This window comes from Pan troglodytes, chromosome 6, assembly GCF_028858775.2.
Source record: "Pan troglodytes isolate AG18354 chromosome 6, NHGRI_mPanTro3-v2.0_pri, whole genome shotgun sequence".
NCBI lineage: Eukaryota > Metazoa > Chordata > Mammalia > Primates > Hominidae > Pan > Pan troglodytes.
Genome location: NC_072404.2, coordinates 86,457,278 through 86,474,922, shown reverse-complemented (window position 1 = coordinate 86,474,922; position 17,645 = coordinate 86,457,278). Strand labels below are relative to the sequence as shown.

The 17,645-nt window shown below is 34.0% G+C and overlaps 2 protein-coding genes across 4 annotated transcripts in view; one reads left to right on the top strand and one right to left on the bottom strand.

Annotated features, from left to right (window-relative positions):
• Positions 1-17,645, bottom strand: part of CCDC146 (coiled-coil domain containing 146) — a 256,062-nt gene that overhangs the window by 176,776 nt on the left and 61,641 nt on the right. The window lies entirely within an intron of this gene.
• The window catches only part of LOC107973219 (protein FAM185A), a 59,303-nt gene that overhangs the window by 8,789 nt on the left and 32,869 nt on the right, over positions 1-17,645 (top strand). For 2 of the 3 annotated variants that reach the window (XM_054655896.2, XM_063814633.1), the window contains exons 3-5: positions 101-193; positions 3,505-3,643; positions 14,615-14,656. In XM_054655896.2, coding sequence (XP_054511871.1) covers positions 101-193; positions 3,505-3,643; positions 14,615-14,656 — 274 coding nt within the window. The remainder of the gene's footprint in view (positions 1-100; positions 194-3,504; positions 3,644-14,614; positions 14,657-17,645) is intronic. The other variant, XM_054655897.2, reaches the window with a different exon arrangement.

The following is a 17,645-nucleotide window of genomic DNA, read 5'->3' as shown; positions in this document are numbered from 1 at the left end:
GCTTTGTCAGTATTAATACAGAAATATTGAAAATGTTTCACTAGTATAAGTCACACTTACTCTCTTTTTCACTATATGTATTTTTAAATTTGTCTTTCAGGGTCAAAAATTGCATGTTCAAACAAAAGGAGGCAAAGTGATCTGTTTGGGAACAGTTTATGGAAATATAGATATTCATGCATCAGATAAAAGTGTAAGATTGAAACTTTCTTTTTTTTTAGTAATTGCAACTTTGCTTCCATTTGGCTCACCAAGTTGGTAGGTTCTACAAAGTTCGTAGCATAACATTCCCTTTTTAATGCATTTTAGTTCATAAGTAAATTCAAATTTGAAATTGAAGTGATGAAATAATATACAACTTAAGTTTTAGTTTGTGGTTTAATACTTTTGACAGTTACTTAGTTCCTAGTCTGGAATCAATAAAAACTTAAATGCTTACTATTTAACTCTAGTTCTGAAAAGATTTTTATTTTTATGATCATAGATTAAAATAGATGATTAAGTAATATCACCAGTAACCGGATTGGATTTTTCTTGTGTTAGGTTTATTTGAGTATTTTCTAAGACCTTTTTACTTCGCCCTTAGGCAAATTGAAGGATGTTTCAAAACTCAGCTTTCTTCAGTATTTTCCACAAGGTGGCACCATTAGATAGCTTTACTGCTCTCTCACAGCTTTTTTTTTTTTTTTTTTTTAGTAGCTATTGGAATTTTCGTTGTTATAGGAAGATAGTTTGTATTTTTTAATCAACTCCTTTTGTAGCTTTTGATTATTTAGCATAGTATTAAGAGTAAAGGTATAATTTTGGAATTATAAATTGTCATTTAAAAAATGTGATTGATAATGTCTCTTTGAGAAAAAGTTTCCTTTTATTTTACACTTATACAATTTGCAAGAGCTTTTTTGTTTCTTATAAATTTGCTAAATTCCATAGTCAGCTTTATTTTCAGATAATTGGTGGGGAGGAGTTGCAAGCATATTTTGTATGTAGATTATTGTTGGCATAATTAAACAAGATAGACTATAACAGTAATTGTTTCTGTTGTTTTATCTTCCATCACCTTCCTACAAATTTGCTATACTCCATGGTCAGCTTTATTTTCAGAGAGTTGGTGGGGAGGAGTTGTGAGCATATTTTATATGTAGATTATTGTTGGCATAATTAAACAAGGTAGGTTATAACAGTAATCGTTTCTGTTGTTTTATCTTCCATCACCTTTCTCTTAGACCCCGTGGGGGGTTGTTTAAACCTAAACATTTAAAAATACTCTGTAAATTAAACTAGGAAAGTGTTGAAAGACACTGTGTGGCCTTATGCTGCAGCTTTTTTGAGATGGCATTTAGTTTTACTTTTTAGATTGCTGTGGTCTTGGAGGTGCAAGAGGGAAATTAGACAAATTTACAGCCCCTTCAAACTCAGTAAATGATGGCTAATGTTATTGAAATAAGTTACTAGAATATTGTAACATTTGCAATCAAATATAAGTATCAAAGAATTTAATATCTTAATCATTTGCTACCTTGAATATCTTGGCCACTGTTTCCTCTCAGTTATTTATTTGTTCCAATGTTTATGGTTTACTGAATATTCATGTGTTTTACTTGCTATTATACAATTTTATTTCTTGATTGAGTTTTGTTATGTACTCAAGAATCAGTCTAGGTTTTTTTTCCTATTTTTATTACATATAGTATTGATTTTTAATGTATATTTCTAAGTTTGTAGTTTTTATAAAACAAAATAAATACTTGTGAAATCTATTAACTTTTAATACACAACTTTCATAGAAATGTGATTTGGATATTTGAGAGACAAATATAGTGAATTAGTTAAGAGCACAGACTATATTGAGAGCCAAACTACCTGTGTTTGAATTCTGGCTCCACCATTCACTAAGCTCTATAACTGGACAAATTACTTAACCTCTGTGTGTCTCAGTTTTTTGGAAAATTGGGTAATAGTAATAGAACAAACTCAAAAAATCCTCTATTAAGAGGATTAAATGAGTTAATACAGGTAAAATACTTAAAACAACGTCTGGCACATAGCTAAGTCTAATGTAATGCTTACCACGATGATGATGATAAAGGTAAAGGAATCACAGGAAAGATAACTGGATGGGTTCTAGACCTACCAGTTAGCTTCCCAGAGACTCAGTTTCATTATTCAGCAAACAGGATGGTGATATTTGCTTTGTCCACTTAACAAGATTGTGAGAATCAAATGAGCATTATAAATAATAGCATCATTATTCTACATGACTGTTTTTAAATTGTGTTAATTTCAGTATCTAAGTTTAGTTTTATAACTTAACAGAGAACACAGAAACCCATTTCGTCTATTTGGTGAATTGATGACATAGTTGTCAGTTTTCCTCTCAGTCTGGGCTACAAAGCCACAGTACTTCCTTAAAACTTGGCTTTCATTATTTGTAAGAACTATATATATGTATTTATATATATATTCATAATAACTAAGTGAAAAATTTTTCTTTTCATCTAGAAAAGAAAATTTATAGCAATACCTCTGTCAGGAAGATACTGATTTTTAAATCTACTTTTTGTTCTGTCATTAAATAGGTAAATTTAAATTCCTTCCATTTAGTTTGGTGGAAAGCTACTGCCTTATTAGATGTCAAGTGGAAAAGTTCTAGAAATAATAGTATATTCACTACATTAATGTACTAACAGAGAAAAATCATGATAAATCAATAGAATCAGATAAAGTATGTGCTAAAATTCAAAACCTATTCATGATTTAAATAGCAAAAGCAATAAAACAAAGTTGAAATAGAAGGGAATGTCCTTAATCTGATAAAAATTATTTTAAAAATATCTATAGCAAACATCATGCTTAATGGTGAAATGTTGTAAACTTTTCTTTTGAGAACAGGAATAAGACAAGGATGCCTGCTGTCCCATTGCTTCTGCTAGCTGCTATTCACTGTGGAACTAGGGGCCTGAGACAGATGTTAAGGCAAGAAAAAGAAAGAAAAAGCAGGAAAAAAAGTATTAATATAAGGATTGGAAGGGAGGAAATGAAGCCATCACTTGTAGACAGTATAATAACATATATAATTTTTAAAAGTACAGATAAATTATTAGGATTAGTGAGTTTAGTGAAGTTGTTGGATTAAGATTAAATACAAAGTCAATTAGGATAAAATGAAATTTCAAAAGATACCTTGTACAATAGCACTTAAAAATATCTAAAAGGAATAAATCTAATAAAAGATTAAGAATTTTATATAGAGCATATAAAACATTAAGAGAAATTAAAGGAGACCTAAGTCAATGGGGGAATGTATTGGATCTGTTCCATATTCTGCAGAGAATGCACTATTGCTCAGAATCTCGTAATTAAAGGTAGGGAATCAGAGTCAATAAAGTGATTGTGTACTAGGTAGTAACATTTTATGTAGTTATCCACTGATTCCACAGGTAGCATTTTGGCTTTTTACCAGTCTTTGTTTTATAATGAACTGATTAGTCTTTCTCTTACTAGGCTGTGACCATAGATAAACTGCAGGGAAGTTCTGTTACTGTATCTACCGAAGATGGTTTGCTGAAAGCCAAGTATCTTTATACAGAATCATCATTTCTGTCTTCTGCTGCTGGGGATATTACATTAGGAAGTGTTCATGGTAAGCTGACAAAGGCATAATACATCTGAGACTTTCCACATAGCATAAATTTTAAGAGATGACTCTGTAGTTGAAAAAAGGATCAGGAAACTGGCCTTTTAAATAATGAAATGCAGACTAACCATCTTTTTAAAAAAAAAACCATAAAAATAAAATGACTCATAAAGCTAATTTTATTTTATTTGTGCAAGAGATTAAAGATTATGCTGTTATATATGGAACTAATAGTAAGTCTAATTTTTAATGCATTTCTTTTTTCTTTTTTTTTTGAGACAGAGTCTTGCTCTGCTGCCTAGGCTGGAGTGCAGTGGCGTGATACTGGCTCACTGCACCCTCCACCTTTCACGTTCAGGTGATTCTCCCACCCCAACCTCCCGAGAAGCTGGGACTACAGGTGTGTGCTACCACGCTAGGCTAATTTTTGTATTTTTAGTGGAGATGGGGTTTCGCCATATTGCCCAGGCTGATCTCAAACTCCTGGGCCCAAGCGACCCACCCCCTTGGCCTCCCAAAGTGCTGGGATTACAGGTGTGAGCCACACTGCATCCAGCCTGTGTTTTCTTATAATAGGAAACAAATAGCAAGGAAATACATGCAGGAGATGAAGTAAAAGCAGTGTTAGGTAAAGATGGGTACTGAGTGATTGCTTTTATGTTAACATAAGAAAGCTGAGGGTTAAATTAATGAAACATTTGGTGGAAGGTAATTATAGCAACTCTGATACTAATTTTATTTTAAATGTTTTGTGTGCATTTGTACTAGCACCAGGTTTTCTCAGCACCCTGTTGTTTCCATTTTCTTTGATAAATATCCTCTTGTGGTTTCTAAATCCTGTCTCTGCAAGAAATATTACATAGTTAATGTTTGCATTATTGAAAGAAAATAAGAGTATAATGATGAGGTAATATGGCAAAGGGCATGCTGGTGTTCAGTGTCACTCAGCCTGCTTCTTGAATTTCCACAGAGCAGATGATTCAAATCCAGGTATGTTTTCTGAAATATATACAGATAGAATTAATAATCACTAATCCAGTATAAAACATCTGCTAAATGCCTTTTGAGCCATATTCCAGGAAGTACAGATTCGGACTTTTTCCATATATAGTCCACTCATTTCACCTCTATAGTAAAGCTGGATATTGGTATCTGTACACTCTGGCAAAACCCTCAGATTTTAGTTGTGAGCAAGAGTTATAGAGTGGCATTAGAAAGCATGGTTAGTGCTAATCATGCTATGTAGCAATTTGGCAAGTAGTCTTCTAAAAAAAAATTTTTTTAAAGCATACTTATATGCTTGAAATAGTTCTGGAGCCTCAATTTAATGGTTAAACCTCAAGCATTCTTGCAAGGTTAAAGTATTATTTGAGCCCAAAATAGCGTAAGTACATATGGAGCTGTATCCAGATGAAGCAAATGGTTTTGTTACTTATTCATTTATTTATTTTTTATTCAGTTGTACCTTAAGTAGATCTGGTAGTTTGTAACTCTTCATAATTTAAAAGTGACTTTTATATAAGCATTGCATTTCTAACTATCTTAATCATAATGAAAAATACTGTGCTTAATGTATTTAGTAGCTTTTAGTGGAGAAACAATTCCTTATCAAGTCAGATGTGGATTAACATCCACAGGAAAAGCAGTCTGTTCTCTGCAATGCTTTATACCATGTTTACACTAAATTCATAATGTTTCTTTTTTGCATTCTTTTAAGTTAGATAAATTGAATTTGGTACAGTTTATCATTAATTGCCTAGATGGTAGTAAAACAGGTGGTCTTTTTTGAAGCAGTCCTCAAAGTACTCTAGGTCTGTTAATTACTTAAAGTAGCTAAAATGGAAATACATTGCTGGAAAAGAAATTTAATTCCTTAGCCTTAATAAAACCTTTTTATATTTACTGACCTTTAATATGAAATCAGATACCTTTCCTTAGCTGGTTTAAATCTAGGTCCTCTTTTGGACTATTGTTTCAGGTTGAATTTCCCTGAAAGCAGACACTCTGAAATGGAAATTTGAGCACAGCGAATTTACTAGGGAGGCCTCTTGGGACCAATGCCATGTAAAGGAAGAAAGCCAGATTTCCATGGGAGAAGTTGGACTGTGATACAGTTTCAGTAACCCACACGGAGAGCTCTGAAGCTGGGATGGTCCCTCAGAGTTGTCTCAAGTTGGGGTGAGAGGAGCTGGACGTTTATATCCTCAATCATTAGATGCAAGCTGCCCCAGGAAGGAGTATGATCTTGGGCCGAAGTGACTCCTTTTTGCTAGGTAATTCCCAAAGAGGGCTGACAGCTGAGGGCTGTCTGCCAGCAGTACTCCAATAGCTAGGAAAATAAGCCCTTCAGTTATGATGTGGGATCTGGATGAGGAATATAGCATCTACTACAGTTATATTTATTCATTCATTTGACACATTTATTGACCACCTACTGTGTGCCAGATTTCCAGGCACCAAGGGTGCAAAGTTGGGCAGGAGGTGAAACCTGTCGTTAAAGAACTCAGAGTAGAGTAGAAGGATTAAATATACTTTCTTATTTTCTCAGTTATTACCATCCCCTTTGGGATGTTACTTCCCACCTCATTTCCAGTGGTCCATTATCACCCTGCCTCAATGCAAAGAACTCTTTAGATGTTTCTCACAGCTTCTTTTTGTAATACTAGTACAGCAATGAGAAGGAGAAGGGGAAGGGAAAATTTAATCCAGTTTCAAATTATAGTTACTTTCACAGACGTAACTGCAGAAAAGCTTCCATGTTCAGCCTTGCTTTCTCCACCTAGTCCTTGTTCCTCACTCTGCTTTGGTTTTTCAGCATATACAAGAGAGAACTAAGACAGGAAACCCCTCTTAATTCCATGGACACACCCCAGTGCCTCGACTTTTAAAAAATCACCCTTCAGACACTTCTAAGTTTCTTGCCTTCCTCTCCCCTGTCACCTCTATTTCCATCCTTGTCCTAAGGGATTGTATGAACATGCTTTTGGAGTTTGTAGTCTGGGGTTTGGGATGGGAGGGGTACAGGAGAGCGGGCAGTGTTTAGTCTCACATCCTGGTGGGTGAGAAGATTAGAGTCATGGCTGGTGAAAGTAAGTCCCAGTTTTCTAGTTCCTGGAATTTTGGTGGGAATTATTTCTCCCAAGATCTTCCCAACCTAGAACTCTGGATATATATTTCAATGAATTCTTTGTGCTAAATGCTGATGGTTATATAACACAAATTAGGTATATATTTTGGCTATATTTAAATAAACTGGCTTGAGAATCTTAAAACTTGTTTTTATGGGAAAATACATTGCTATTTCTAAACATTTGACTTACAGAAAACAAACTGAGAATATATGCGTTCTTGGTCAGGATTTATTTACTTTAGCTTCTTTTTTCTTAAGCAAGGCTTAAACTAATTTTTTTCCAGAGAGAGCAGAAAAAAAAAATCCAACATATAGATGTTGTAAAAACCATTTATACACAAATATAATGCAGTAACTTTCTTTTTGGTAGATTTTACAAGTAGAGTTTGGAGCCTTTGTGCCAGTAGGTGGGTGGTTGAAAGCAAACATGTATTGAGTACCTAAATTGGCCAGCCCCTTTTTCTTAATGAACAATTGGCTGTTCACAGATGAGGAAAACTAGACTTAGAAATGTCTAATTGTTTACTCTCAACTCCACAAGTTAATTAGTGGAATAGCAAGGATTTGATCCTAGTTTCTTGGCTTTCTAGGAGAGGTTTTTAAACAGTGAACTTGATTGCAACCGCAAATTCCATCATCACTTTGAGGGCTTCCTGGCTCACTCTAAAGATGTTTCCTCCAAGAAGACAGTACTATAACACAGATGCACTGCTTCAGCTATGTTCTACATTATAAGTTCCTTGAGTTTCAGGACATTTATCATGCTTTATGACTGAAAATGTAGATGTTCCATACAGTGTTTGGGCTTAGCTCCATGGTAGCATTCAGGAACTGGACTCCTTCCATAAAAGTGATGGTGCTATCTTAAGTGTGTGGCTTCTAAGTCTTCCATGAAAGGAAACAAGAGCATGAAATTTATTTTTTGTCTGCATTTTCAATTTTTTTATATACCCTGATGGCAAAGCAACATCTAACATACTAGTGCCGAGTACTTAGAGCATGCCCATTAATGAGGAAAAGAGTAATGAAAGGAGCAATATATCTTTCCTGGCCTTGCAAGTTGATTCCTATGTATAGAGAAGAAAATAATTTATCCTAAGTGTTTTTTCAAGTGAAATTTTTAAGTATAGCTAACTATATTTTATATGTAAGAAACTGAGTAAGCTAATTGACTAGTCATATTTCCTATTTGTATAGTTGGTTGAATCACATCTGTTAAGTGTGTATGCTTTCTACTACAAAAGAAACCAGTTTATTCATTGACTTATTAAATATTCACTTTCTGATGATGGGAATCTAGTGGGAGAATAGGTACTTGAATAGGTTGTGTTTAAATGTAAAATTTTATGAGTTTACTATCTTGATTTCCTTCTAAATAATCAAAAATTAAATTTGGTTTTATATGAATAATATTTTATTAAATTCTGATATTTGAATATTGATACTTTTTAAAGAATGCTGTGCATGTATAATACATGCATATATTTATATGTATTCTACAAAATACAGTTTTAAATATAAATATGGTTTTTCTGACTCTATTGGAGACAATGAAAAACTTCCTTGAAATGGTTTGCTAGGATTGGTTTTATATGTAACCCATGATTTAAACAAACTGATTCGATTAAGATGTAAGAGTGTTCATGTTACTTGTTTTTGTGTATTTTAAAAATTTATGTTATGATCCGGAACAGTGACTAATGAATAAAACTCTATTTTAAATATTTAGATTTCCTATGTAAATTAGGCTCTATTTTAAGTTCTTTGGAAACATATCTTGATAGATAAATTGCTGAGTATTAGTTCTCTCATTTTCTCTGCACTTCAAAAGTCCTTTGTTCTTCAAATATTTGGCATACATGCATAAACTTTTCCTTTAGTAACTACTTTTTTATTTTTGAAATTTTCAAGAAGTACAATTTACATGAACTGTACAAAACACAGGTGATAACTTTGATAGCACTCAAAATTTCAGAAGAAATGCCCCAATCTGCTTTAAGAAGGACTTGTAGTCACTGATAAATTTATAAATCTGGTTTGTAAACTTAGAAAGTCACAAATAATATACAATTTTAAAACACAGAATCTTTTATTGGATTAAATAGATCTTTTCATGACATTCGTGAAAATGTTTTATTGAAATTCTAGTATTTATTCCTAGCCTAGGTCATTATGAAGTTTTAATTTGATTATCATTTTGATGCTTAATTTCGAATCTGGACACATATAACTTTGTTTTGTTTCTTTTGTTTTGTTTTTGAGAGAAGTCTCACTCTTGTCCCCCAGGCTTGAGTGCGATGGCTTGATCTCGGCTCACTGCAACCTCCACCACCCAGGTTCAAACAATTCTCCTGCCTCTGCCTCCCAAGTAGCTGGGATTAAGGCGCCTGCTACCACGCCCGGCTAATTTTTATATTTTTTAGTACAGACAGGGTTTCACCATGTTGGCCAGGTTGGTCTCAAACTCCTGACCTCAGGTGATCCGCATGGCTCGGCCTCCCAAAGTGCTGGAATTACAGGCATGAGCCACCGCACCTGGCCACAACTTTTTTATATGAAATACTAGAAAGGAATTACAGCTTTTTTTTTTTGTGGTGCAAACCATGTAGGTTTTTCAGGGTTTAGACCTCTGACACAAAATATTGATATTTACTACAGTGTCTGTCCTAAGTGCAGCTCCTTAGAGACATTCAGAGACTTGGCTTCCTCAGTTTGTGGCTTCCAAGTCTTCCATGAAAAATGAGACAGCACAGAGGATCATGGAAGAAGTTTCAGAAACCAGGCCTAGAAGTGCATATATTACTTCTGCCCATAGATCTTTGGACAAAATATTTTCAAATGGCTTTACCTAACTGCAAAGGCTGAGATATGTAGTTTAGCAGTACTTTTATGGAAGAAGAGAGGCACACAAATATTAATGGACACTGGCAGTCTCTATCATATATTTATAATTGCTCTTTCACAAATGTCTCTATATTCCTTCTCTTTCCACCTCTGTGATAATTGGTATTCTCCAGGATTTCATCCTTGTCCTATTGTTCTTTCTCTACATATTTTCCTAGGGCATCTTATATACTTTTGAGTCTGAACTACCCTTACAAGGGTGTTTCAAATCTGATTATTCAAATCTATGTCTCTAGCCCTGACTAATTTATACATCCATCTGGCAGGTAGATATAGCCATTTGGATCTTCACAGACATCTTGAACTCAACATTTCTTGCTTTTTTCCCTTCTTCCCCAGTCCCTGAACGTCATCTGTAATGTGTCCTCTTTCCTTGTTTTTATTTGCTGCTTCTGATATTGCCATGTTCCCAATTCCCATGCTATAAATCTGGCAGCGGTCTTAACTTCCTGTTTCTCTCTCATCTCCTGCATCTAATCAACTACCAAGTTTAGGCAGGTTTTATCTCCTAAATATTTTTTCAATCTATCTCACCTTTTTCCTGCTAATTTCTACACTTCTGTTTTAGACCCTCTTGACCTCTTGCCTTGATACTAGCAATAACTTTGCCTCCAGCCTTGCCTTCTTCAGATCCATTTCTCCTCACTGCTGCTAAAGTAGTTTATTAGTAATGCACATTGAACATGTCATTCTCTTATTCGGACCGTTTTCTACTGCCTTAGTGACGTGCCCAACTTCCCTCTTCCCTCTTCTGACTGTATGCTTTGTCTTCCAGAATTAGTCTTTTTTCCTATATACATTTTTACCTGTTTTATACCTCTGAGTTCTTGATCAGAGCCTTTGATCATACTGATCATACTGTTTATATTCTGCCTGAAATGCTTTTCCTAGCTTTTTAAAAATCTTGTTGACTATTTTAATCTTTCAGTACTCAACTAAAGCATCTTGCCTCATCTCTGGTTTTCTATAAATCCTTGCCTAATTATAAACTCCTCAAGAACAAAGATTATGTTTTATTCATCTCTATATTCTTAGCATTTAGCACTGTGGCTTGCAAATACAAGTGTCTCCCTTTCCACCTCCCCACCCCTACCCACCAAAAACCACAAAATGACTTAATCTTTAAGGATACTTGATTACTCTGTTTGGATTTTAAGAGTTCTATGTGCTTGAACCATAATCACATTTCTTTTGGTGAAGAAAAATAAACCAATGTTTATCTTTAAATTGATTACATTTTTTTTTCCTCTGACCATGCTAGAATGAAAGGTTACAAGCTAAGAAAAACTATTTTCTCAAATACTGGGATTTGTGGAAAACTTATATAACTTGAGAGTAGGGTAAGCACACATAGTTATTACAGACCATCTGGTGTCTGCTTTATTGGAAAGAAGCTTTTACTAAGATTTACTCCTCTCAAATAATTAATTTATTATTTTCAGTGATTGGAGATGAAGTAGGTGAAATCAAAATATAGAAAATTTTGCTAATAATGCCCATTTTGTTGCTTGGTATACTTTTAAATATACTACTTTATTCCACTATGCATTTGAAGCAAGAAATCCATTTTGTGTTTTCTAATGACTTTAGAATATTTCTGTTTAAGGTAGAGATTTTCTAAATATTTTGATATGAGTTGAAAATAAGTTTTTGTTTACTGTTTTATTTAGAGTTGACAAAAATATTTTGAAGTGTTACTTACAACTAGACAGTATTTGAAACGATTCCTTAATTCCATGGGTTTTTGTTGTTGCTGCTCCATTATGGTTTTAGTATACAGTAGAACTCAAACATTCAAGAAGAATGTTATCTGAGACTCTATAGGTCCCACTATAATTAACTAATCCTCATTTTGTATAGATCTAAAACTTCTATTTTTCTGGTTCAAAGAATCATTGTTTTCTCAAGACCTCCTCACTTTCATGACAAGCACTAATGATTGGCTTTTTGAGAAAGACCATATTTTTATTTTAAAAAAATTGTAAATTTTTATTGCATTATTAAAGACTAGTGTAAAACTATAAAGCTCCATTGCCTTGATGAGTGGGTGACTGGATTCACTAGCTAAATGACTGTAAAACTTTATGATAGTTCTTTATTAATAAAGTTACGAATATCAGGGACCTGTCTATCTTTTATTGTTCAGGAGGTAGAGCAGTGTCTTAGTCTGTTTTCTGTTGCTACAACAGAATACCTGAGACTGAGTGATTTATAAAGCTTATATATTACAGTTCTGGAGGCTGAGAAGTCTGAGGTCTAGGAGCCGCATCTGGTGAGAGCCTTCTTGCGGATAGGGGCTCTGCAGAGTCATGAAGTGGCACAGGCCTCACATGGAGAGAGGCTGCATGAGAGACACCCACACTGGCTCTTATAACAGACTCACTCTTGTAATAGCTAACCCACTCCCTCTATGACCCATTAATCCATTGATTCATGAATGGGTTAATCCATTCATGAGGGTAGAGCCCTCATGACCCAATTACCTCCCAAAGGTCCCACCTCACAGTATTGCTGCACTGGGGACTAAGTTTCCAACACATGAACTTTTGTGGGAACGTTCAAACCACAACAAGCAGTAAAGAGAATGCTGAGTATGGAAACACCCACTGTCTCACACTAGGTGAATCTCCTTAAAGCATGGTTTTCTTGTATTTTTATCCATCTTGAAATTCTTCACTAACTTTTTTGGTGTAGGATAGTCAGTAGACTTAGCACTCTGTGGTTCTACCACAGGTTGCTCTTTACCTACTTTTCCAAACTTTTTATTTGTTCACAAAATAATTGTGTTTACTATGTACTATGCACTGTGCAAAGTTCCCAGGTATGAAGCTAAATAAGAAAGATGTGATTCCTGTCCTCCTAGACTTGCCTCATTGGGATCTAATTAAATGAAAGAGCTTCTGCACTGCAAAAGAAATTATGAACAGAGTAAATAGACAACCTACAGAATGGGAGAAAATATTTGCAAACCCTGTATCTGACAAAGGTTTAATATCCTTTGTTCCTTTGAATCTTCAAGGAAGTTAAACAAATCAATAAGCAAAAAACTAATAACCCTATTAAAAATGAGCAAAAGACAGGACATTTTGCTCATTTCTCAAGAGAAGATGTACAAGAAACCAACAAACATGAAAAACTGTTCCAAATCACTAGTCATTGGAGAAATGCAAATCAAAACCACAATGAGATATCATCTCACACCAGTCAGAATGGCTATTATTAAAAATAAGTAAAAAAACAGCAGACGCTGGCGAGGCTGTGGAGAAAGGGGAACACTCATACACTGTTGGTGGGAATGTAAATTAGTTCAGCCACTGTGGAAAGCAGTTTGAAGATTTCTCAAAGAACTTAAAACAGAACCACCATTCAACCCAGCAATTCCATTACTGGATATATACACAAAAGAAAATAAATCATTCTTCCAAAAAGACACATGCACTCAACATATTCACTGCAGCTCTATTCACAATAGCAAAGACATGGAATCAACCTATGTGCCCATCAGTGGTGGACTGGATAAAGAGAATGTGGTACATATACACCATGGAATACTATGCGGCCATAAAGAAGAATGAAATTATATCCTTTGCAGCAGCATGGATGCAGTTGGAAGCCATTATCCTAAGCGAATTAACACAGGAATAGAAAATCAAATACCACATGGTCTTACCTATAAGTGGGGGGTAAACATTGGATAATTATGGACATAAAGATGGCAACAATAGAAACTGGAGTCTACTAGATGGGGGATGGAGGGACGAGGCAAGGGTTGAAAAACTATTGGGTACTATGCTTAGTACCTGGGTGATGGGATCATTTGTACCCCAGACTTCAACATCACACAATATACCCAGGTAACAAACCTGCACATGTATCCCCTGAATCTAAAATATGAAAAAAAAATTAGTAATCTTATAAGCTTCAGTACACAAACCAAGTTTTTATTCATACACAAATATACTCCTTGTTCATATACTCACAGGAAATATGATGGTATATTAGACCTTCAGATGGATTTTTGCAATTAGGTGCATCTGGCTATTGAGTAAATGAATCCAGTGCCTTTTTTTGGTTTTTCCCAGATACTGATACAAGTCAGTATTCATAAGGTATATGAAATGAGATAAAATGAGTTTACTGAAGATTAATTCTGAGGCCAAAGTTATTCCTTTACTTTTTAGTGTAGTTTTGGAATTATTTTAGAAGAGATAACATTATTGCTTATATTTTCAGTAGAATAAATATGAGTTCCTGATTCTAGGAATACTTATACATACAAACACACATACGAAGAATAATCCTACTACTTTTGGTATTAGGGGAAAGGGGCTGGGAAGAATGGTTGCAATATTCCATACTTATCATGGAAAACATATTTTCACTAAGACGGAAATCTTTGAAGCTTCTTTGTTCTGTTTTGTTAGTCATACCTCCATGTATTCATTATTCCTATCTCAAATCACTTTAATTTTTGGCCCAGAAACTACTTTTAATTTAATAGACATGGCAAGTGGCCTGAAAAATAAAAGTAATTCTTTTTTTCCATACCATATTTCAGTGTTACTTGGTTGAAAACTTCGCTTTGTGTGGTCTGATAAATACATTGATATTTAGGTTGAAAATGTACAGTGACTACATTTCAGTAATTTTTTTCACTTACAGGTTTTAGAAGTATTGTTTTTCCTCTGTGCCAGCAGTTATGGTGATTTGTAGTTATGCTATAAAAGCTTAAGGTTTGGTAGTAGAGAAAGAAGGTTTGCAGAGATACCTAAGCCAGTTATTTCAGAACTACAGCTCAATCTTTGACTGGACTTGTGATATTGGGAAAAATTGCTGACAAAAATAACATTGTAGATATTCATCCATGTTTTAGCATTGCTATGTATCACAGTTCCTTTCTAGATTGTCTCTAGTACATAAAAGTATCTTTTTCTTTTTTGCAGGTAATATAACATTACAAAGCAAGATGGGTAACATCACAGTAGGTACGTGCTAAGCTACTAGTTCGTGTATTTTGTCCACTTTTAAAAATCGGTATATTTGTGATGACTTTATTAGAATAAATGAATTCTGCAGTTTAACTGATGAACTTGACAGGATCACAAGTCAAATATAGGCAGAACCAATGTACTAATTATGTCCACTCGAAGAAAATTGCCTGAGCTAGTATTAAGAAATGTCTTATATTTCTTGCTAAACTTCTCTGAAGAAAAAAAAAAGAAAAGAAAGAAAAAAAGATCTCACAAATTTCTTGAATTCTTCAAATATCTAAATTAAGTCCTTGAAAGAAAGATATAAATAATGTCACTGTTTATTGGGCTCCAAATGTGTTAACATTTGAAGACAACCTTGTGAATACCAATAACTAGTTAGTCAACATGTATTTATTGAGTACCTGCCATGTATTAAGAATTCTTTTAGGTACTAGGGAACATATTGGTCAACAGGACATAGTTTCTGTGCTCAGAGACTTCACCTTCTCTGAGCCCTGGGAAGAAAGACAACAAGCATATAAATAACAAAAGGTAATTTTAGTTTGTGGTAAGTACAATGAAGAAATAAGAAAGGGTAACTGAATAGAGATTGGGGAAAAAGAAAGCTACTTCAGTTAGGCAATTGGGGGTGGTCTGGAGAGAGTACATTTAAACCAAAGCCAGAAAAATGAGAAAGAGTTATATAAAATTCTGGATACAGGCTCCCTAGATAGAGGAACAGCAAGTGCAGGCCTTGAAAATGGAAGTTTACTATTTTCAAGGGAAAGAAGGCTGGCTTATGAGGAAAGTGGTAGGATATGAGGTAAGTAAGGCTAGATCTTAGGACCTTGTAGACAGGGTAAGAGTTCAGACTTTATTCCAACTACAACAGGATGTTAGGGAAGTGATATATAATTTATATTTTAAAAGAACAACCTAGCTGTTATTTCATAATGTACCAGAAGGGTTCAGAAGTGAAAGCAGGCTATTAGAAGGCTTAATTTGTTCATTCTACTGTTGATGGACACCTGGGCTTTTTCTAATTTTTTGGCAACTGTAAATAAAGCTGCTATGAATATATTAATGTAAGTTATTTTATGGATGTATATATATTTTTCCTCTTGGGTAAATACTTAGGTATGGCATTGCTGAGTTGACTAGGTAGGTTCTATGTTTAACTTTATGATAAACTACCAGACGTTTTCCCAAAGTTCCACTTTATACTCTCATCAACAATGTATGAGAATTTGAGTTGCTCCACATCCTCATCAACATTTATTATTGTCAGTTTTAAAATTTTTTTATATCATCATTTGTTGAAAAAACTTCCTTTCTCTGATGGATTACTTTAGCATCCTTGTCTAAAATCAAATGACTATATAAGTGTGGCTCAATGTCTGATCTCTTGTTCCTAATTCATTGATTTATTTGGTGAGCCTTATGCCAGTGCCACAATATCATGATTACTGTAACTTTGGTAAGTCTGTAAATCAGGTAGTTGAAGTCTTCCAAATTTGTTCCTTTTAAGGATTACTTTGGATATAATAGGTCCTTTGATTTTCCAGTCAGTTTCTACCAAAAAATACAGTTTTGATTATGTTTGGGATTACACTGAATCACATTGTATCTTCCAATTAATGAACATGGTAGGTAGCTCTCTCCATTTATTTAGGTCTTCTTTAATTTTTCTCAGCATTGCTTTGTAAGTTTCAATGTAGAGGTCTGGCACATTTTTTTGCTAAATTCATTTGTGTTTTTAACACTGTTATAAATGAGACAGTTTTTAAGACTTTGCTTCTAATTGTCTACTGCTGATATATGTAAATACAAATGATTTTTATAAATGGACCTTGTATCTTGTGACCTTGCTAAATTTATTCTAATAGCGGTTTTCTCAAATCTAGAATCCTTTTCTAGCTGAGCAGACATTTTCAACTGCAAATAGAGTTTTACCTCTTTCCCTCCTATCTTTATTACTTTTCTTTTTCTTGCCTTATCAGACTAGCTATGAACTTCAGTATAATGTTGAATGTAGTGATGAGAGTGTGATTCCTTGCACTTGATCCCTATCCTTGTCCCCAATATTAGGGGGAATGCATTAAGTGTGATGTTAGCTATAGATTTTTAACAGATGCCTTTTATCAGATTGGGAGAGTAATCTTTTTTTCCTTGTTTGCTTAAAAGTTTCTCTTTTTTTACTTTCTTTGATCGTGAATGAGTGTTGAATTTTGTCAAACACATTTCCTGAATTTATTGAAATGATCATTTTTCTTTTATTAATATGACCAACTATACTGACTGATTTTTCTTTTAACATTATTTACTTGTTTATTATTTTTAAAAATAGAGACAAGGTCTCACTTTGTTACCCATACTGGTCTCAAATGCCTGGCTTCAAGCAGTTCTCCTGCCTCAGCCTCCTAAAGTGCTGGAATTACAGGCATAAGCCACCACACCTGGCCCTTTCTTTAAAATATCTATCATTTACTCAGTGCCCATGTGCCAAGCACTGAGCTAATCACGTTACAATGTAGATTTATTTTGGTTTCTTTTGTGGTGTGTTTTTTTTTGTTTTTTTGTTTTGCTTTTGCTGACTTTATTGAGACATAATTGACAAAACCGTATATATTTAAGGTATACATGCAATATAATGATTTGATATACATATATACTGTGAAATGATTTCCACAGTCCGTTTAGTTAACATATCTGTCACTTCACCTCATTACCATTTTATGTGTATGATGAAAATGTTTAAGATTTACTCTCTTAGCAAATATCAAGTTTACAGTAGAGTATTGTTAATTACAGTCACTGTGCTATACATTAGATCTACAGGACTTTCTCCCAGATCCATAGAATTTCTCCATTATGTAAACTCCAAAAGAATGAAATTCTGTGGATGAAGCCTTAATTTTACTCTTGATAATTAATTTTAGTTCTGATAATTTGTGTTAAACAAAAAAAATAGGAGGGCTTGTTTTGCTGCACAGTTTTAAAA